At 41.0% G+C, this 22003-nt stretch overlaps 1 protein-coding gene across 2 annotated transcripts in view; it reads left to right on the forward strand.

The window, feature by feature from the left end:
* The first annotated feature begins 1403 nt into the window (after positions 1–1403).
* Positions 1404–22003, forward strand: part of APPL2 (adaptor protein, phosphotyrosine interacting with PH domain and leucine zipper 2) — a 33453-nt gene continuing 12853 nt past the window's right edge. The window contains exons 1-7 of one of the 2 annotated variants that reach the window (XM_059473414.1): positions 1404–1564; positions 6190–6288; positions 16988–17047; positions 17551–17622; positions 19451–19538; positions 21580–21621; positions 21740–21798. In XM_059473414.1, coding sequence (XP_059329397.1) covers positions 1511–1564; positions 6190–6288; positions 16988–17047; positions 17551–17622; positions 19451–19538; positions 21580–21621; positions 21740–21798 — 474 coding nt within the window. In that variant the 5' untranslated portion in view covers positions 1404–1510. Of the gene's footprint in view, positions 1565–6189; positions 6289–14655; positions 14672–16052; positions 16098–16987; positions 17048–17550; positions 17623–19450; positions 19539–21579; positions 21622–21739; positions 21799–22003 lie in introns of those variants that run through there. The other variant, XM_059473415.1, reaches the window with a different exon arrangement.

The raw sequence follows: 22003 nt of genomic DNA on the forward strand, positions 1-22003 counted from the left end.
GCCAATCTGCAAAAAGTCTTTTAATTAGGGAAAAACACCCTCAATCTTTATTAGCAATCACCTTGTCATATAAAATGTTTCCTATTGCTTAAGAACAACAGAAGTGGAAAAATCCACTGGGATTTAGATGCAAAAAAGCTGGTCAATATTAATGTTTGGAGTTCTTTTACCACACAAGCTGCATTTTTTAGAATTTTCTTCTTTTAATAGAGGCCAGCAATATGAGTTATCTGAAGATTGTGAAATTTCTTCAAAGATGGTATTATCTTACAGCCATTATGGTTGTTTGCATATTGTTTAATTGGCAGGATTCTTCCTGAAGTCTTCAGAAGTGGGTTTTTTGTTGTTTGGGTTTTGTTTTGTTTGTTGGTTTTGATGTTGTTGTTGTTATTTTGGGGGTTTTGTATTTTGGTTTTTTTTTTTTTTTTTTCCTTAAATGAGATTCTGGATTTGAGTATCTCCATTTTTATCTAAAGCCACACTGGAGCAACAAAAGCTACAGCTGACAAGAAATGGAGCAACTTCCCTGCAAGATCCGTAACCCTGGACTTTTGGAGAATCTAAGACACCTAAAAGCTATGGACACCCTTCAAAGGCATGTACATAAATATCAAGCTGTGGTTACTTTGCAAATATTAATATTTTTTAACTAAGCATCCAAATTAATGTCTAAACGCTGAAGTTATCCAACACAATTAAGACAGCATCAAGACTCATAAAAACATAGCTCAGTACGTGAAGGATTAGTAACTCAAAATGCATCCCTTCCAACCCCCAAGTGTTATGGGGTTATGGTGATATGGGCTATGGCTGTGCTGGGATTTGCCTGTCTCGAGCACAAGGTCCCACAGTTTCACTTGCAGAATTGTCCATGCACAAGAACAAACGCAGATGCCACAAAGGAGGGTCACTGATAAGCAAGCGGCTGTGTGATGCCAGAAGTGTCCCTGCCGCGCACCTGAGGAGAGCACAGCCAAGGGCTCACCAACAGCTGGGAGTCCCCAAGCCCCAGGAGCTCAGCCTGGAGGAGCTGATCTTCCCCTGGTTTTTATCACACCCACGCGCCCTCACAGCCTCTCTCAGCTGAGGGGGCATCCGGGGCCGCTGCTGCGTCCCTCCTCTCGCCACGGAGCTGCGGGAGGCCGCCCCGAGCCGCCCTCCATCGGCGCCCTCCGTGCCGCGGCCCGCAGAGCTGAGGGCGGCAGGACGCCTCCCCCCACCGGCCCTCCCCGTGACTCGCTTCCTTCGCCGGACGGGAACTGGGCGGAGTGAGCGGCCCTGGCCCCGCCAGCGGAGTCGTCCGGGCGTGCTCAGTGCCTGCAGAGTGCCGCGGCTGCCTCCGCGGGGACGGGACGGAGAGGGAGAGAGAGAGAGAGAGGGAGGGAGGGAGAGAGGGAGGGAGGGAGGGACGGACAGACGGACGGACGCACGCAGCCAAGCCCCGCCGCCGGGGCGTGCCTGCGCTGCGCACCCCACTCCTGCCAGGGCTCCGCCGCGCTGCAGCGCCAACATGCCCGCCGTCGACAAGCTCCTCCTGGAAGAGGCTCTGCAGGACAGCCCGCAGGTAGCGGCCGCTGCCGGGACAGCCCGTCCGTCCGTCGGTGTGACGCACCTGAGTGCTCGGTGCCGGCGGGTCTGGCCGGACCGGGGTGGGCTGAGAGCAGGCGAGAGCCGGGGAGAGGGGTGCCGAGGGCGGTGCGGGGGGGTAGCGCGGCGGGCCAGGAATTGGTCGGGGCGAGCTCGGCGGTCGGAGCCGTCGGGGAGCGGGGATGCGCTGAGACGCGCGGGCGGCAGCCGTGCGGCCGCGGGGGAAGTCTGGTGTCCTGCGGGGCGTTCGTCGGGGGAAAAGCAGGCAGAATCTGCTCCTCGGCGTCCCCCAGCGCGGGGGACACTGCGCCCGTTCTCCTCACCGCCCTTAGTAAAACTGCTGTGGCTTTTTCCTCGTACCGTCCTGTCTGGGTGGTGCGCTTGATGGCTATAAAGGTGGCCTAGAACACCGAGATGTGTCGGGGAAGGACAGGTGGGCTCGGTGCGCTGGCTTCCCCCGAAGGGAAAACGACACCTGTGCGCAGTGAGTCACCTTGCCCCGGTGGCAAAATAGGCTGGAGGAGTGTCACCACCAGCGTGCCTGATCCTCAAGGGCCGCAGTTCCCATATAGGAGCTTCCTTGAGGATAAGTGAGGCGGATACCACCGAAGATAACCTCCTTTGAAGCGGTGTGAGGAACGAAGAGAGGCGGTCGCTGCCCTTCCCTTTCCTTCCCGAGTGCGGGCAGGGGAGGATATTCCTCCTTTGGCCCCAGCGTCCCGTGCCCCGCCGCCGGGAGCCGCGATGTGCCGCAGCTGCACAGGGCACCCCTGCCACTGTGGAAGCCCCCCCGAGAAGAACATGCCGTGTCTTGATGTGTTCAGGGGCTGGTTGAGTGGAAGAGAGAAGTAACAGGAAGGGGAAAGAATGGAAATTTCGCTGGGGGATGTGGAAGGTGTTTTGGGGACAAAGCATGGTGTGGAACGAGATACAAAAGTAGTTGGTGAAGCAGGGAATAAACAAATGAGGGCAGGGTGGATCAGTATGGGTGCAGCTCCCAGGTAAGCCTGTGTTGTAATCCTAAGTCGCGTGCTGATGGATCAGGAGGAGGAATGATAAGGTAAGCTGTAGAGCAGATTGCTGCAAGGTGTTACAGAGTCTGTCATGAGACATTTTGGAGGAAAGATTGGAAATGCACTTGTCAGGACTTAGTGAGCTTTGGGTCTTAATTGTCTCATTTTATCGTGGTTTTTTGGTAATTTCATAAAATCTCATTCTAGTAGGAAGGATTTCATCATCTGTTTGATGTGGCATATTTGTAATCATCCTTAGGAATTTTAAACTCTGGGCTGGAAGAAGTGTTGAGTAATGTGATGTTACACAAAAGTCAGCCCTGCTTGGAGCAGAGGTTTGGACAAGGTGACCTACAGAGTTCCTTACCAGCCTGAGCTTTTCCATGTTCCACAGTTTACCAGAATGTACCAGATTCATTATGGGTAGTTAGTAACATTTTTAGTGTTAAACTACCCACTGTGTCCTAAAGCTGAAGAAATTGACATGCAGAAGAAATGAACTAATTTACCTCTTCAGTCAACACTTCCCTCAATGATAAAAAATATAACGCTGACTGAAAGCAGCTGAACAATGCTATGAACGGAATTTGGAGGTCATCATTTTTCCTGTGTCCTGAAATGAAGGCTGTCAACGTCTCCTTTGCAATCACTGGAATACCAGGCAATGCATAAACCTGGGTATTGCCAGGATGTTTTATCCTGATTTGGTCATTGGTTTTTCTTCAAGCTCTACAGCTTTTAGAGGGGGTGATGTTTAATTTTTATAATGTCCCAGTGTTGCTAAAATATATTATTGTCATGCAAGGAAGAAGAAGCGGGTTTTTTCAATCTTTTATATTTTTATTACTTTTTTCACTGAGGAGAGCTTTAGATTCACAAAATCAAGGCAAAAAGTTAATCTCTGTTCCACAGAAATAAGCAGCATAGCATTTTATAGGATCAGTTACTTCCTCAAGAAGGAGCCTGATTCTCTCCTGCTCTCTGCAGTTACAGTAGTGCAAAGGGATGGCGAAATGAGGATATAACCTCACTTCTCATAATCTGTGCAAAGTATGTGATTTACATGCAAGACCGAGGAGAATTAGGCAAAGTTATTTCTTCATCAGATTTCTGGAACTTGATTTATCTCTCCCCATCAGTACAGTACTTTTGTCTTGATTTGTCTCCAGACACTGGCTGAAACAAGCCATAAGAAGTGTCTTAATTTTGACATGTTTGGCTACAAAAGCAGTCATGCTAAAATCAAGGGAAGTACTTACATGAAACTAGAAATTTTTTTTCCTGTCCTTGCAGAAGTTGAGACAATGTTGTGAATAATGGAGCCTCCTAAATGTTAGCTTAATATTTGGATTACTGGTTTATTTCAGCAGAATTAGCTTCTATTCCAATATTTGTCAATACAGCAAGAAAGAAAATACGTACATGCTGGTATTTTGTTACAGTGATTTCATGTGATATTCTTAAATGTAAAAGTTTCCAAGAATAACTTCCAGACTGTCTGAATAATTTCTCATTTTATTATTTTTGAACAATGTGGTAATAACAGAGGCCAGGACTTTCAGAAGTTGGTTCCTGGAGCTGTTCTACCTCAAACCGTATTTAGACAAAGGAAAAATCTGAATCTGCAAAAATTCAGTAAAATTTACAAATGCAGCTGACATTCCTGTTTTTGGGAACCTTTTCCAGCAGGCAGAAGTGTGTGATTTGTAGCCTACTTCAGGCAATTTCTTTACAACCTTTGAATTTTGGCTTCAGATTTGGCTTGATAAACATTGTGTCAAGTTTTATAATTTTTGCTTTTCCCAGTTTTATTTTTTAACCATCTTTGTACCCTGTACTTTTTATGTGCCATTGTAACACAAACCAGGTACCATTGTAACACAAATTGAGTACTGCATAGATACAAAATAGTTTGTTGACATTATTTTGCTTTACATCATTGAAGATAAAACCTTTGAAACCAGATATTTTTAAAAATCAATGTTTGCAGTTACTGAAATAATATGTTAATGTGGAAGACACTCAAAATCGTGCCACTGTCCTTACAGGGAAGTTCTGTACAAAGGTGCTTTAAACATTTGGGTTCCTGGTATAAATTTCATTGACTTGGACTTCTCTCCATTCTCTGGTTTTTATGTTCATTTAATTTGAGAACAATACTTTGTAATGCATATTCCCTTACATGCTAGGATCTCAAACTAGCTTCCCAAACTGCCAGCATCTCTCAGGTAGGGGTTGTTGTAGCAGCTCAGCACATCAGCCAAGTGAACTGTTGAGAGCTTTTAAAGCTGCTCATAGGAAGAAGGTTCTGAAAAGAACCCAAAGACTGACTCCCAGGTCATGTATTTTAACCACTGACCAGCACTAGTTTCTGACTTGGATACTTCTCAGCAGAGATGAAATCATAGTTAATCATAGGCCAGAATTCTTGAAGCATGCTGGTGTTGAGTTTTCCAGGATGAAGAAAGTCTGGGCAGAGAGTTTTGCAGAGAAGAAAAAATGCCTTGGAAAATGCACGTGCCTTCTGTCAAAGCAGTGGATTATCTTAAAACTTTGAAAACAAATTTCCCAAATTTTAATCAGGTACATTAGAGATTCCTGTAAGAGGGGGATAAATAAAGGCCTTGCTCTTTTACAGGACTGACATGTTTATGAAAGTATTGGAGTTTATGTAAGCAGATGAAGCTCATTAATATCATAGGGCTTAGCTGTACAGATGGAGAGACATTTCCAGTTCTAGAAGATTGGATTTATCAAAGCTAAGACTAAGTATGGATCATGAGTTTGTTAAAGAGACAGTCTTTCCTCTTTAATTATTGTGAAGATCTAGCAAATTTTAGAGCCCAGCATTATTCTGAAATATTTTTTTATCCTATCTTGGGAGGTGTGTCAGCAACATAATTCTTTATTCCTGACAATTCTGCCTGAACAAACCAAGGGAATTTCTGTCTTTTAAGATAACAAGTTCTTCCTTCCCCTTCCTGCTTGCTGGCTAGGATGAATTAGTAGAGTGAAGAAAGTACAGGGTATCTCTGAGTGGGTGTATCCTTGTGTGCCTCTTGGAGATGAACACTCAGTTGTTTGGTCCAGTCACATCAGCTTGCTTTGGCCAGGGCCCCTTAAGAGTTGCTCAGGACAGTGGGGAGTGAATAACAGAGTGTAAATTATCTCAGTGGAAAGGGGTGCTTTCAATGCAGTCTGACACTGGAGAAGTAAAATGAGCAAGCAGTGGTGTTTGACCCCCAGTCCTTAACAGGGTTTGAATTACTGTCGTCAGGAAGATATCCAGGATTTTTTACATCCCTGATTATGGACTATTGGAAGGACTGTTAGTAGGAGCAAGAGCCTGGGAGTTGTGATGTGGCTCTAGCATTTTATTAGTTTGCATCCTTGTGCCTCAGTTTAACATCCATAATAAAAGAACCTATTTCCACATGTTTAGAGATTCTGAATAAACAGAATCATGCAAGTCAAGGGCATATTTCTGATTGTTTTTTACTTTTTACTACCATCTCTTTGTAGTTGTTTGATTCTTTTTAATATTTCTGCTTAAGACTGAAAGCTTTGCTTTTTTTTTCTTTTATTGAAGACTCGTTCTTTGCTCAGTGTCTTTGAAGAAGATGCAGGAACCCTTACAGAATACACAAACCAGTTGCTTCAGGCAATGCAACGAGTCTATGGTGCCCAGGTAATTTTTCATTTGTATTTATTTTGTTCTATCTGGAGTAGAAGATAAATTGCTATTATGATGCTGTTATTTACATTAGAGTTGCTAAGTACATGTTTCTTATGCGGTTTAAGAGGAGTTGTGGGTGTTTTTCATCTGATAGCTCAACCTCTTCCTGCCTTGATGCTCAGAAAAGTAGTATTCATTTAAAAAAAAAAAAGTTCTTTATTTTGTCTGCAAACAATCAGTCAGAGTGAAACTGTGCTGTGTCCTTACCTTATGGTACATTGGGAGGCCAGCATTGGCAAAATTGCTTGCCAAAATGCAGACACAATTCCCAGGTCTGCACACTGACTTTAGGCACCTAACTTTGATGTTGTGACTCACCTCATGGAGGGAACTGCTCATGTCCATTGATTACAGAGCAGATGTGCACTTTGGGTCATACTAAAGCCAAGTGCCTAGAGTAGTTGTGAAAGAAATGAGCAGGAGCAGAAAAAATAACATTTTCTAGAGTGTTTACATGACCTAAATGACTAAATCCCTTTGAAAGTAAAACGTGTAAGAGAAATTGCATGCAGTGCTTTGGAAAATGTAAATCTGAGTGATTTTCAGTGAAGCTGATTCCCATGGGCATAAAATTAGGTGTTTCAAAATTCCATATCTGGGTCTTTAAAGACATACGCAGTGTCTCATGGAAGTTTTGCAAGTATTTACATAGGTTAAATTCCTGAGTTCACTAGAAACAACTTTTCTGTTCTTAAAGCAGTAAATCAGAGCCCACTGAGAAATTAAGAGCTATGGGGTATTTTGAATTTCTCTGAGGAGTGCCTGATCTCTACATTATTAGAAATCAGCTCAGCTGTAAGTCTTGCTATAAGCAAGACTTATGTCCATTTGATGGGATTGCTCTTTGGATGACCAATAGTTTGACTTGGAAGAACAATTTGCCCAGGATCTGGCTGCCTGCACCTGGAGGATCCAGCTTTGGAGAGCTTCACAGTCTCCACGTCCTGGATGTTGTGCAAATGCAGAGCAGCCATAGGTTTGTAGCACAGCTTAGGTACGCAGGAAATTATGCAGGGCATGGCCAAGGGCTTGAGCGGTGGCATGGAATCATCACTAAAAGTCGGGGATAGGCATTTTGGTAGAGTCACTGTGCTTTCAGAGTAACAAAGAGTGTGGGCATGTTGTGTGGTAGGAATCTGACAGCAAAGACTGGGTAGGATTAAATGGATGAAGAAGGGAATCAAGAGATAAATCTGATTCCTAATGTCCCCCCTGAGGGCTTCATGTCCCTTTCCACTGCTGATGACATTTTAGGCTGGCATTTTAGGAAGTGGTTGCTCTATGTGATTCAAGAAAAAAAAAAGCGCTTTTTCTGCTTTTCTTTGCCTCTTCTTTTCATCTTGGTTTTTAGCCTTTTCCATTTCTGTTTCACCACAATTGCATTTCCTTTTTCTTCTCATTGTCTCAGTACATTTACCCATCACTATTTTGCAGTACTACTGAGTCTACTTCATTTTTCCAGCACTTTTTCACCACTTCTTTCCTGAACAGATGTAAGATGAACTTTAGTATGATGTAACTATTCAGTCACTTGTGACTATTTGATATAAAATCTGATTCTTTAAAATAGGTCTTTGGAGTTTGATGCAGTTTTGAGATGTAGAAATAGAAGGGTAATGCTGAATTGCCTACTAAACATAAAGTTAGTTATTGACAGTTAAGAAAAATGTATGTGGTATTTCTTGTCTGCCTAATCACAACTTGAGAGAAAAAGCACTTTTGTTGATATGTTATCTGGGCCTCAATAGCAGCATATTAAGAGATGTTACCGCCCCTGTAAAAGCTGAGTATTGAGAAGCCACTTTCTGAATTTGCCTTTTTATTTTCATGACTTAAATTTTGACTCTGCAAAGTCAAATTTTCTCTTTGCAAAGTCATTGTCGTCTCCTGCTCTGATTTCCATGTCTGTAAGGTAGGAATTACAGTTACTGATCTACTTTAAAGCAATGGCCATAAAATGACTGGGATCACAGTCAAGGGAGTCAGACAAAGCATCAGTGGATTGTACTAGTATCCAGTACTGAAAATTCTGGGTTTATGCCCCCTCAAAACACTTATGACAGTTAAAAAAAATGTTAATTTTGTTTTCTTCCATAGTTTTTTCTGAACTTTAACATTTCCCAGATGTTTTAACCATGTTCTCAACATTTTTTTGGACTAGCTTAGTAGAAATTTGGCGTTTCTTCTGATGAAAACTCTGATTTTCATGTTATTCAAGCCACCGTAGCTTGTGATCAAATAACAATAATTAATGGCTCTCAAGAGATTCAGTGCAGAGTCTCAGGGGAGTAGCAATTAGTACCAACTGCATGCTGTCTCTAGCTGTGTCAAAACACTGCTCTGTGTGGAGAGCCACACTAAATTTGTAAAGTGACAGCTCAAACTGCTTCAAGCACTTTGATCAGTGCATTTGAAAGGAGTGTGAAAAAGAAATTGTAAAAAAAAAACATTTAGGAAAATAGGAATCCTTTTAAACATCTTTTCAGACTTAAGTGTGTTCAAGCAGGACTTTAAAAAGAGTGTGAGGAGGGATGTGCAACATCCTGTGTAGCAGTGGCTCTGCTGCCTGGGCCGCAGCTGGGTGGTGTATGGATAGCAGATTACCTTGGCTGCAAGGCCCTCAGTGCTTTACAAGCCTCTGGTTGCCCTGCAGGATGAGGACAGTGCTCTCACCTCCTGGGCACCCACACCACATGGGATCAGGTGGTAACTCTTTAGTGCAAAAGAAGCTGTGATGCTACAAGATAGATGCAGTGTGCAATGCCCTGATTAAGAAGTCACAGGACCCAAAAGTGGCACTAGGGGAGTGAGGTTGCCCTGATGCCCTGATTAAGGAGAAGTCACAGAACCCAAAATTAGCACTGGAGCAGTAGGGCTTGTTGATCTGGCAAACCAATGTGATTAAATACAGTGAAGCATTTTTATATTCGTCAAATAAACCACACCTGTGTGAGTACATACTTCCTTCTGTACATCTCCCAGCTGTGCTGTAGTACTCTGGAATAGTTACTGCAGTAGTTGTCTTATACAGGAGATCTTCCTTACAGAGTTTATTCTTGTAGTGCTTCCTTCTTGTGTGCAAGCCCTGATGTTGCATCTGGCATTCTGCTGATTTCTGTGAATGTTGTGTTTGTCAGTCTGGATATTTTATTACCTGAGCAATATTATAATGCAGCAGCAAGCAAGGACTGTTAGAAAATTTAATTTGCTGAATTTACAATGCTGAGGTTCTTGCAATAGTGTATGAGCAAAGTGTGCCCAGTTTACCTTCCTGACCACTGTCATAGTAAATTGTTTTCAGAGCTTTGCTGTCATTTCTGGTTCTCCATCATGCTCTAGAAATGGCTGAGCAGGGAATCTTCACTTGAAGCAAAATGCCTTTAGGAAACTTAGGAGACTCTCGCATGTCTGCTGACTATTAGAAGAGATAAATAGTTGAGCAGGTGAGAGGAGAGTAAGATGCATTATTTTGTCATTGTTGAGGTATTTCATCTCATGAGTCCTGACTAGACCTGTGTAGATACAGGGGCAATGATGTCAGAAGAGGAGTACAAAGAAACAAATGTTGTATTTATCAATATATCTGGAGAGGGAACAGCATGGGAATTGTGAAGCATGATCTTGTTCAGCATCTCTGTGAGCAGTTGTCTTGTGATTCCAGAGGCACACGGGCAAAGCAGCAACAACTGCTGTAGCTCACTGCCTTTTTACATCCAGACTCTTACAGAAACTTTTGACAATTATGGAACAGTCTTGGTTTATAGGTACCATGTTATGGGTGTCAGGACAGCTTGAATCTGTCAAGCTATTTTTAAAGTAGTGCTTTATAAATGTTACTTCTCTCTGCAAATTCATGATTCCTCATGTCTGCATTTTTCAACAGTGCTGCTTGTTTGATTTTCCTGTGTATTGCCTTCAGGAGGCTGTAACTCAGTAGTTGGGTGTCAGGCTCTTTAGACTTTGTGTGGACTTTCATATTGATTATGTTGCATAGCTAACCCCAAGTGCTGAGAGTTCTTGTTTAGTTAGCAAGTAAGCACTGATACAGCTTTTCTTTTAATGGTTTTCTTTTCATGTCTAAGGGAACATTTGTGTTGGCTTTTCAAATTATAAGACCTTTTTTTTTCCTAAAACGTTTTGATGGAATAAAAATTAAGTTAGCATTTTATAAACTTCTATTTTGACATAGAGAAGCTTCAACAGAGTGTTAGAATAGGACAAACATTTGCAATAAACGACAATTGTCATCACTGACTTCTGTGAAATACTGTGTGCGTTATTATTCCATACTTGCAAGTTTGCATCATACCTCTTACCTTCCTGAGGCTTATTCACCATATATTGCTGACAGAGATAAGCAGAAGATTACTACATGAGAACTAACATATTTAATAATATTACAATTATTTGTAATGCCATTACAAAGGCATGGGAGTTGGGTTTAGTGCTGCCTATAAAGTCAGAGTTGTCACCATGCCTGGAAGCAGGTTAACATTGTGCCAAGGAGAATCTGGGGATCTGAGGCAGCATGAATGTATAGATATTCTGCTGATAGTAATTGTTTTGACAGAAGAGATTCTTTCTGTACTGAAATAACCATCCTGTAGCTGCTTTTGGTGTTTTTCAGCAGAGCTTTGACTGGTTGCTTCTGTTCCTTGGAGCTACTGGATGATTCTTTGCTGAACTGTTCCCATTTGTTAGGATAGGATGCCATGCTGTGAATCACCACAAGGGCAAGCCATATGTTAGCCTGATCTTGTAAAATGCTGCACAGCCTGAGCACCCTGGTGATGCTTAGCTTCTGCAGCCCTGGGTTCATGTTTCCAAGCCATTTAATATGCAAACCTAAGCCTGTGGGTCTGTGCCATTTGCTAGATTGCTGGCTAATTCTGTTTTGTAGGAAGGTAAGCATATGTAAAGGGAGCTGTGTAAAACTGTTGTATCAAGACCCAGTTCTTTCTGTGTGGTGCCTGATTTTGAAGGTAAATGTGTTGCCTGGTTCTGAAGGGGTGGACAGGCTGGAACTACCTCCTGGGTTTTCCACTTAAATCACATACCTGGATCTTCTTTCTCTTTGATGAGGCATTAAGTTTTTCCAGATGTAAGCCAAAATTTATTATGTGTTATTCTGGACATACAGAGTGCATGGATAAATGTGCTTGTTTATATGAAGCAGCCTTTGGCAGTTCTGTGTTACATTACTTGTAGTTTTAAAAATGCCAACTGTAGCTGTAATAGGAAAGTTGCTTTGCAGAAAGCTTCTTGGAACTGGATGTGCTGGAATAGTTCTGTGTCTTTGGAAGTTAATTTATAGGTCGACTTTATCTTTTACATGCCCTCAAATCTGTTGTCTGTTAGACAACTGCTTAGAGAAATATCTTTGGATTTCAACAGATTAGTCCTCAGAGTTTATTTTGGAAAAATACAGAGATCCTAAAAATTGATGGACTGCTTCACTGGGAAATTGTAAATGGCATGGATATTTTATTACAGAAGTTAGAGAAAAATCAATGTCTTCTGATGATATGAACAGCTTAGTGAATACAAGTGATAATGAAGAAGGTGGAATCAACCTGATGTCTTTACTCTGGGCACTAGCTTAGAAAGTAAGACAGACTTTGTTTTTTCCCACTGACTTATTTGAAGGCTGGGTCAGGTATTGAAGTAACTTGAAAATTAAACAATATTTTTTATACTAGCTGTTTTTCGTTTCTGGTAGATTAATGCTAGAATCAAGACCTGCTTTTGTTACCTTATCCATTTGAACTGGACTTAGAGAAATTTATTCGTAGGGCTATCATGCAAGCCAGGTTTAGAGAAAAGTGGAAAAAAAAGTCAGCACATCTGTAATCACTACTGATTTAATTATACTTATTTATGTATGTTTTTTTATTCCTTCTGCTATGCTTTTTTTACATTAATGCTGCAGAGATGTCTTACCTGTTAAGCAAAACGATCTAGTGCAAATGAATTTATTTGCAAGGCTCAGTACTAGTTATGTTTCCCTTCATTTTAGAAGGCTTCAATTTCTGTTCAGGACTTTTTTTTTTTTGAGTTTTTGCATGATATATCATCTCATTGATAGCTGTCCTACTCCATAAATGTGGGATGAATTCTGAAATGTCAAGATAATATGGAGGAGACGTGGAATCAGGAAGGTATTGTAGTTTTTCTTTTGCAGTGATGTATTGCATTGCAGCCACTTCAGGACAAAGGAAATCAATGTTGCTGTATCCATGGGAAAATGCCTTGGAAATAGATTAAAACCTGTTAAAATAATTTGCCTGGATTTAGTGGATCTATCAACTGAAGCAATGCAAATAACTTCTAAGTCTTGAAACTGAATGGCAGCAGGGTAGGGGGAGGGGAAAAGGCTGATTAGGAAGAAACGGGAGGAGGATTAAACTAAACTTTCCCAGATTAGTGTGCTTAGCAATGCAGTATTACCACTAGGTCAGCAGAGCATTTTGCTTGCTTCTTGTTCCTTGTGCAGTGAAGTGTGTTTCAGCTTGCTAGCTTAATTTGATTTGTTTACAGTTTTTGGGCATGTGCCTGTTTTGTTTTGATTTTTGTTTGGGTTTTTTCCCCCAAATGATACAATGAATGATTTTATACCTCTAATGGGAACTAAGTCTGGCAGGTGTTAGGAGGGAGGATGAAGGACCCAAGATTAATTTTTCCACATGGGTAGGGATTGAGTAACAAGTTTGTGGTGCTCTGACACAAAGAACTGAGCCAATAAATGAAAAATGTGACCAGCTGGCAGCAGTGGGTTGTGAGCAGTGGATTGTGAACTGTTGTTCCCAGATCAGCCTAAAATCCCAGAGTAAGTTTTGTGTCAGGCACACCTCTCAGTTTGTTCTGTATCTGGAGTAGTAGGCTACGGATGGCTGCTTGGGGTCTGTAATTAACTGTTGTCACTGGTTGTGTACTTGGTAAGGTGTTGTTCGTTTACACCCCTTTGAAATCCTCAGAGTTTCTGTGTTCTCCCATTATCCTGTCACATACTGGAGATCACTTCTGGGGAGTGGGGATCCCTGGAAGATGCTTATTCCACACACCTCTTTACACTGCCCATCTTCAAACTGCCCCACACAGATGAGTAGTGATGCCCTTTGAATATTAAGTGAGGAAATTGAGGATTGAGTCTAAAAACCAAACTGGTAGGCTTTGTGGATGGTGAACACAAAAGAACAGGATGTCTTTGGCCAGGGTTTTTTGGGGTTGGGGATTTTGTTTGTTTGTATCAGCCCATTATTCTGAAGCTTCTTTTAGTGTTAGCAAATTTAGGCCAGAAGCATGTCTTTTCCAGATTCAGAGCAGATCACAAAACTGCAGACTTTGCAGGAATAAGTAAATTGAAACAAATGGCAAAAAGAGGCATGTTTCTGATACTTGGTTTATTTCAAAAGATTTCTCTCACCCTGATCCAGCTGTACCACTTACAGGTGGCATTACAGTTGCTGTATGAGGACTTAGAGCTGGGTAGGAAGTGCAAAAAGACTGTCTTTGAGATTGTGTTTATGAAAAAGATGCCAGGTCTGCAAACTTCTGATTTTTTTTTTGTAATGTCAATTTCCTCCCACATGCACACAAACAAACCCTTTTAATGGCTTCTGTATACTTTCAGGGAGTCCTGTCCTCCCTGACATAAATTCATTGCTTGCTAGCTCCCACTTGGAAGGTGGCAAAGTCTCTCTGGTATTCTTACTGCTTGGGGACAGATAATTAAGGCTCATTCCTATCCATGTCTGAGCCCTTAACAGGGTTTATTTTTTATTATAAGGCAGAACATCCTTTTCCATCCTGTAGCTTGGGAAATACTTGAATGCCAAGTGTTTGTGTAAAGCTTTTTCATTGTCAAAACTACGTAATCTGTAAAAACTCCTGCAAATCTTAGAGGAACCATTGGCATTATTGTTGTCTGAAAGTGTGCTTATTACTAATTGGGCTGAAACAAGAAATAAGACTACTCCGTCACTGTGAAGTGAGAATAGTCATGGGATGTGCATGACCTGAGCATGGGCCCACATTATCTCAGCTTTGAACTCCTGTTGATGTAGGGGGATAGAATATAAGAAAATAAAGATAGTGAAGAAAGTAATCTTACTGCTGAGGAGTTGCAGCTGGGCCAATTATCAAAGATTAGGAACAGGCCTGACTTTAACAGGCCACAGCTGTAACCAGTGAGAAGAAGATGCTATAAAAGAGCGAGATGGCCCCTTGAGAGGGGAGCTGGAGTCAGTTGGCTGCTTTGTGAAGAAGAGTCAGTGATCTGAGGAGCTGTCCACGAGAAATATCAAGAAGGCACGAAACTTGCGATATGGAGACAGCAGTATGGAACCCCTACAATAAGATGACAACGTGTTAATACCTTTTAAGTCTCTGCTGTGCCATCTCCTCCTGCCTGGGAGTGTTATAATCATGCTGTTTTAAGATGGTCAAAATTACCTCATTCAGCTTTTCCTGTCCTGTGTTCATATGCAGCTGCTGGTACATAGGCTGTGTCTGGTTTGGTTTTGCTTTTTCTATTTTTCCCCTGAGCACGTGAGCACACTTTAAGGCTGACTAAATGTTGGGCCCTGCTGCCCTATAGACCCCTGTTCCTGGTGTGTCGAGGTGGAGCAGAAGTACTGGGCTGTAATGCAGTATGTGATAGGTGGCAGCAGGCCAAAGCAAAGGGTGTTTCTCGGTCTCTGGCCCAGATAGTTCACTGTGCTGGGCTCTGCTTGCTCAGGATGATAAGGGACAATAAGAGAGCACGCAAGTTCTGTATTACAGCATCCTGAGTGGGTCGCTGCTGGTGAGAGAGAGATGGACGAGAATCTTATTTCTTGATCAGAAGGCTGGATTTATTGATATATAATATATAATACATTATGACTATACTAAATAGAATAAAGAGAGAAGTTTGCAGATGCTTGCCTAAGCTAAGAATAGCAAGAAAGAATCTATAACAAAGTTGTGTCCAGGGTCTCGGTCCCCAGCTTGTTCCTGTGATTGGCCTTTAATTATAAACATGGGACCATGAGCCAATCAGGTGCATCCTATTGCATTCCACAGCAGCTGATAACAATTGTTTACATTCTCTTCTGAGGTCTCTGCCTTCCAGAAGACGCAGAAATCTGAAAGAAAGGATTTCTGTGAAAAAATGTCTGCGACATTCTGTTCCAGTTTTAATGGTTTTCTGTATCAGCCCTAGTAAAAAGGGCTCTATTAAAGCAGTTCAGAGATCTGTTCCTAGTTTTACAAACTCTCTATGGCCTTATATATTTGGAGACAGGAATAGTTTCTTAAGGTTTAAAATTAAGTTTAAAGTTACTAGTTCTCTGCCTTTCTGAGGATGAGAAGGATCTGATAGGGATTAAGATGGGTGTCAGTTACCCCCTTCTCTTTTTTCTTTTATTCTTGTTGTAAGTCCTTGTTAACAAATCAGGGACAGAGCACTTGATACGCTAGTGTTAGGAATACATTGATTAAAGATTGACATATCCAAGTGCTTGTCTGGTTTTTCCAGCTGTCAAGTAAAATTACACAACTTCCCTACAAATCTTACCTGACATAAGCACATCTTAAGTGTGTGTGTATTTTCAGGAAAAGACAGATGTGCTGGTTTGTGCTCTTGTAGCCACTTAAAGTGCTGAAATTACATTGGTACATTCCCTGAGTGTGAATGCAGTGTGAGGCACACCTTCTGTTTCTCTTTATTGATGTAGGTTTTGGGGAGAGATGATTAACCAGTATGAAACATTCATTTGCTGGTATGGCAGCCTATGTCTTTGATGTTGTTCTAGTTTTGTTATATTCTTGTGATGGGGGAAACCCAAGCCTGAAACCAAACCCCCAAACATTAGCTCTATTCAAAGTAGTTAAACTGTAGATCTGAAGCATGTCCCTCTTACTGCTGCTTCTCTGTCGTCATGGTTTAAGCCCAGCTGGAAATTCTACCAGCCCCATTTGTGGGGCTTGCCCAACCCCATTTCTGTTTGCCTCACTCCAGTGGAATGTGGAGGAGAATCAAAGTAAAACTTGTATTTTGAGATAAAGGAAGTTTAATAATGGAAAATAAAGTAAAATACAATAATAATGGTAACTTATGATAACGATAATAAAAAGGGGAAAAAACTGTGATGTGCATTGCAGCTGTTCACCTCCCACTAACTGATGCCAGAGCTCCCTTCCTGAACCCCGACTGGCCTCCCTTTAGGGTACTTGCCCCAGTTTATTTACTGGGCCTGATGTTCTGTGGTGTGGAGTATCCCTTTGGTCCTTTTGGGTTGTCTGGCCCAGCTGTACTTCCTCCCAGTTTCTTTGCATGCCCTCTCGCTGGCCAAGTGTGGGACAAGGAAAAAAAATCCTTTACTTAGGATGAACACAACTTCACAAAAATCCAAAACATAAGTGTGTTTTCTGCACTATTATTAATCTGAATCCAAAACACAGCACTGTAACAGCTGCTGAGAAGAAATTAACTCTGTCTTAACTGAAAGCAGGACATCTGTGCAGGTATTTTGGGACTAGCTGTTTGCACCTAGCTGAATGATGGTGTAAGTAGTTTCAGATTCAGTCAAGAAGTTCCTAACAAAGTAGTGGTAACAGCAGCACTGAGCACCTTTCATTATTTCTATTAACATGTCATTTTTGTTTGTAGAATGAAATGTGTCTTGCCACACAACAGCTTTCGAAGCAACTCCTTGCCTATGAAAAGCAGGTATGTTCAGCACGTGACTTTGATTTTTTTTTTCTGCCTCAGCACTTGTGAAGAAATCTGTAAACTGTAAACCAGCACTTTTCTGGAAGTGCTCAGGGCATTTGCTTTACTTGGTATCGTGTGAAGGCAGTTGTGAATTTCCTCAGGATGTTCAAGGGAGTTGGGTCATTTCTGAGAATCTTAAGAAAAGAACCAGATTAGAAAAAACCCAAAAGGATACAAAATCCGAGTTAATAAATTTATGAAGATACAAGTCATTTTGTTCCAGTCCTATGAGTTTAAAATGAGTATAATAAGAATTAAGTGTTGTGCAAAATTAATTCATTTAACACAAGAAGAGCAGAGTAAAATTATGTATATTAATGAGCTTCTGTTTTTACATTTATTTTTAGTATTTGTTGCATTTTATAGAAATATTCATTAGATTTGCAGTAAAACAAGCGTTGTATTTTATATTCGTCTTTAAATAAAGTTATCGACCAAATGTGTTTTTCTATTTCCAGCATTTTGCCTTAGGTAAAGGAGATGAAGAAGTGATATCCACCCTCCATTATTTTTCAAAAGTTGTGGATGAGGTAATTTGAATTGCTGATATTCTCTTTTTACAATACAGAATATTAGTGGTTTTTCTTTGGGTCTCTCCTTTTGATTCAGAGCCTTCCCACTGAAGGCTAGATTTAGAGTAGTTTAATTTTGGGTAAAGATATTTGAAACCACCCTTCCATAATGGTTAGAGCTGTTTCTGTGGCTTCCTCCCATATTCTATCCTCAGAACAAGGCTGAATTTCCGAGGGGAACTTAGAGAATAAAACAGGATGTGCCATCTAGGCTAGGGCTACCTTTTCTATAATTCCATATTAAAATGACACATTTCTAAGTTTTAAACACTGCAGTTTGAACCAAAACTTGCTAGATGTGGATGCAGGGCAGCTGTGAATTGGTAAAGTTGCAATTTAGTTGCTATGAGATCATGCAGAATCCAGAGAAGTTTAGGGAAGGCTGCAGTACTGTGAGGTGAAGACAGTGAATCTGTGTGCACTGAATACTCCCATGCCCTGGAGGTTTTTGCTAAGTACTGGAAGTGTTTGTAAATGCTTTTGTTAGACCTGCCCATGTGACATTTCAGTATGGCCTTGGTATCTAGGTCCTTCTTGCTTAGGTTTCGTCAAATCACTCTCTCTGCTTTGAGCAGTGCTGTGCCATCAGAAAAGTCTGTTCTTGTTGGTCTACTTCCAACTTTGATTAAGAAAGCAAAAGGCTGTACTGAGGTCTGCTGTTTGGGAGAGGAGAGAAGGTTGTGGGACAAAAAGTAAGTTAAAAATTTTAGAGCCCATGAATAACTCTGAGGATATATTGAGAGGAATCCTAAAGGTTTACTTTTTTCTTAGGCTTTTCTTTTTGCATGTGTGTTCTCAGGATGCTTGAAAGTAGCATTTGTTATCACAAGTCTTGCAATTGCTTATGTGCCTACAAATAGATCAAAACAAGAAGTTTATCCTTCTCAGGTTCAAGAGAACGGCGCCATTTGAGGGCAGAAAGCTGAAAGTTGCTGCTCAGTTCTGTCACTCACATTTTCCCTCATGAGAACATGCTCCATTCCTTGGCCTCCTTTTCTGTGTGTTAGCTTCCCCTTGTGCCTGTTTTAGTTGTCTGTTCTATCAGCATTGAATTGTATTGTCTCATGGGAGATCCTCAGTTCACCCTTACCTGCATGAGGCTGCCTGGAGGTATCCAGGACACTGAGCAAACAGGCAGGATATCACCGCAAGGTGTTGCACCCTCCTGGTGCTCTAGCAGTCTGACTGATAGCTGTCCTACCTGCTCCCATCTCATATTCCTACCAGGCCAGTGTTGACATGAGAGCCTTGCCTGCCTTCATCCTAAATGGTGCCACGTGGGTGCTTTAAAACAGCTGTTTGCTGAAGTTTAGAAACACAAAAACAACAATGGGCAACTGCTGTCAAGGTAAAATACTTGAATGGGATCTTGCGTTGCAGTTGCCCCCTGTTGTGATTGTGTCCTGGTTAGTCCTTGTTCATGGAAAGACGCTGTAGTTGTGGTGGTGGGACTGTAACTCCATGGCATTGAGACTTAACTAAAACAGGTTAATAAAGGATAATTACAGTTTAAATCATGTTGGGTTAAGCATTAGAATTAATGGTCAAGTGAATTGCCCTAATCCGTCATGTGGGAACTGAGAAGTTCTTGGATCCTTGAGAAATACCAGGCAGGAATGAAACATTTAGGGAGAGCATCCCCATCTGTCTTAGATATCATGAGAAGTGTATTTCAAGTATTGAAGTACATTATATCCACTGGACACAAATGGCAGGTGTGTTTTGATGTTCTCTGTGGTTTGGGTTTTTTATGTACATTGTGTCTCAGAACAATTCTCTGTTTCAGCTCAATATTCTTCATTCTGAACTGGCAAAACAGCTTGCAGATACAATGGTTCTCCCAATAATACAATTTCGAGAAAAAGATCTCACAGGTAAATTTTATTCTAAGTTTCAATTTTCCTTATATGCTCCTTCTTGTTTATTTCATCACAAACTGAGACATAATCTTTTACTCAGACAAAAGCAGTTCAAGTTCAAGTTTTATGTGCCATATGGTGCAAGTTTAAAAATACACAGCTTTATTCTTTGTTGGGTCACTGTGTTTTTATACTAATGTAATTTCACTGAAGTCACTGATGTTGTAATTGCCAGAAGGGAAATTTAGCAGTGAATTGGGCTTGCAAACAGTATTTATTCCACTTCAGAAGTTTGGGGCTGTTTGACAAGCACAAGCAAGAATGTTGTTTTAACTTCAGAGAATAGTATATTCCCTCCTTTTTAAGGAATCAGTCCTCTTTAAATTTTTGCCATGCAAGGGTAATTCCATGCAAGTTACCTGATTTCACAAATTTGGGATTTCATTACTTAAACAGCAAGGCAGTAACACAAACATTTTATGTAATTACAGAAGAAAAAAACTCATATGCAAGGTCAAGGGCAGTCTTACTTATGCAACAGAAATCTGACTTTTTGCAGCAGCATTTCTTTTCTTCTCTTCTTTTCTTTCTTCTCTTCTTTTCTTTCTTCCCCCCTCTTCTTCCTTCCCACTACTTATTTCACTTTTTGCAGTCCCACTTATGTCCTTCTTGTAGACATCATTTTGGTGTGAGACAAAATGACTACAGCAAAACATTGCCTGGTTTAAGTTCGTTATAGGATCTGATTGGAAATTGTGAGGACATCTAGGTGTCTATGTTAACAATATGTTGTTTATCATATACTGTCAAATATAAAGGAGAATTTGGATGGTAAGATGTTGATGGGATAAACATTTCCTCACCTCTTTCATGTGGCCTCAGAGATTCTTTTTCCATATTTATGGTTTCTTCCCTCTTGTTCATTAAAAAAGATATGAAAACACATAAACACATATGAAGCCTGCAACCACAGCTTCAGCTGCTGCATGACAAAAAACAAAAGTTTCTTCAACTTCCTTGGATGTCAATTTTTTTTTTAAATTCTATCCACTTTTTCAGTTTGTAGAACAGCATTTTTGGTAGAGACCTGGCCGCATTGGAATTTCATAGAGGGATTAAACAAGGAAGCCAGAAAGAATAACTGTGTTATTGTTTTTACTTTTCATCTTGTTAAATCTATATTGAATATTGTAGAAACCTCTAAATACAAGTTAGTTACAAATGGAAAAATCTTCTGTCTTTTCTTCATCTGAGTCATAATGAAGCATTCTGGGGGAAAAAAAAAGGTGGAGTGAAACGGATTAATGACTAGGATGTTAAAAATAATCAGAGACCATGATGACATCCTACAATTTCCCCTTGGTATTTTCACAGTTGCATAATGTCTGTTCTTGTAAATGTGCTTTCTTTGTAGCTTTTTGAGAGAGTTTTTGCCAGTTGCAGAATATGTTGGTGAGGATACTAAGAGTAGCTTGTGCCTGACACTTGTGAAGTTACATTGTCTGTTCAGTCTGTCTTCTCTCTACCTGTATCAGAATCTCATGGCCAGTATTTGTAATGCAAGCATCATTACACCAGCAGTCAGGTGTGTTGTATACAGATTTATTTTCACAGAGCAGCTTAGCAAAAATGTTCCACACTGAGGGAGATTCATGTACAGGAAAAAGGCTTTACTTGATACATCCGTGTGTCTTAAATTTCCAGTATCACATAAGCACTGTCAGGTTGTTCAGAACTGCTGATCTTGCATGATAGTGGTGGGCCTTTAGTCAGAATAAACATACTGAAATGGTGCTTTTTTGGACAAATGACACTGGCAGATAAGGCATCTTTCTTGGAGTGACAACTTGCTCAATAAAATAAACTCACTCCACCCCTAATTATTCATTCCTCTAGCAGCTGATCTGGTTTAGCATTTTCAAGACAGGCACAATGTATACGTCTCTGCTGTGGAAGGGCTGGAGTGACTTGGACAGTAAATATGGCATAAATGGTCTAAGTTGTACAAAGTGTTCACAGCTGGTTTTACTTTGAATATTTGATTTCTCTTTTCCAGAAGTAAGCACACTGAAGGATCTCTTTGGCCTTGCTAGCAATGGTATGTGTCGCTGTTTTGTTTCTATTCATGTGCAGCTGCTAGAGCAAAGAAGACATGTTGAATCCGTGCACATACACATATCACATTTTTAAAAAAAAATAATATTCCTTGTCTACAGAACATGACGTGTCCATGGCAAAATATAGCAGGTTACCGAAAAGGAAAGAAAATGAAAAGGTAACAAATGTGAAAGGGAAAATAGAATGTTTTCATCAGCCATTCTGTCTGCATCCTTGTTCATTGTGAACTTCGGAGAGTTCATTGCTTAAATTCACAGTAGCTCAAGAATACTTGTGATTTTGTTTCCAAGCAGACACAAAGCTTTTAAACATCAACTCAGCACTCATACCTGTTTTCTCCAAGTTAGGCAAGTGGTGAAATA

Source organism: Ammospiza nelsoni, chromosome 5 (assembly GCF_027579445.1).
Source record: "Ammospiza nelsoni isolate bAmmNel1 chromosome 5, bAmmNel1.pri, whole genome shotgun sequence".
Classification (NCBI taxonomy): Eukaryota; Metazoa; Chordata; class Aves; order Passeriformes; family Passerellidae; genus Ammospiza; species Ammospiza nelsoni.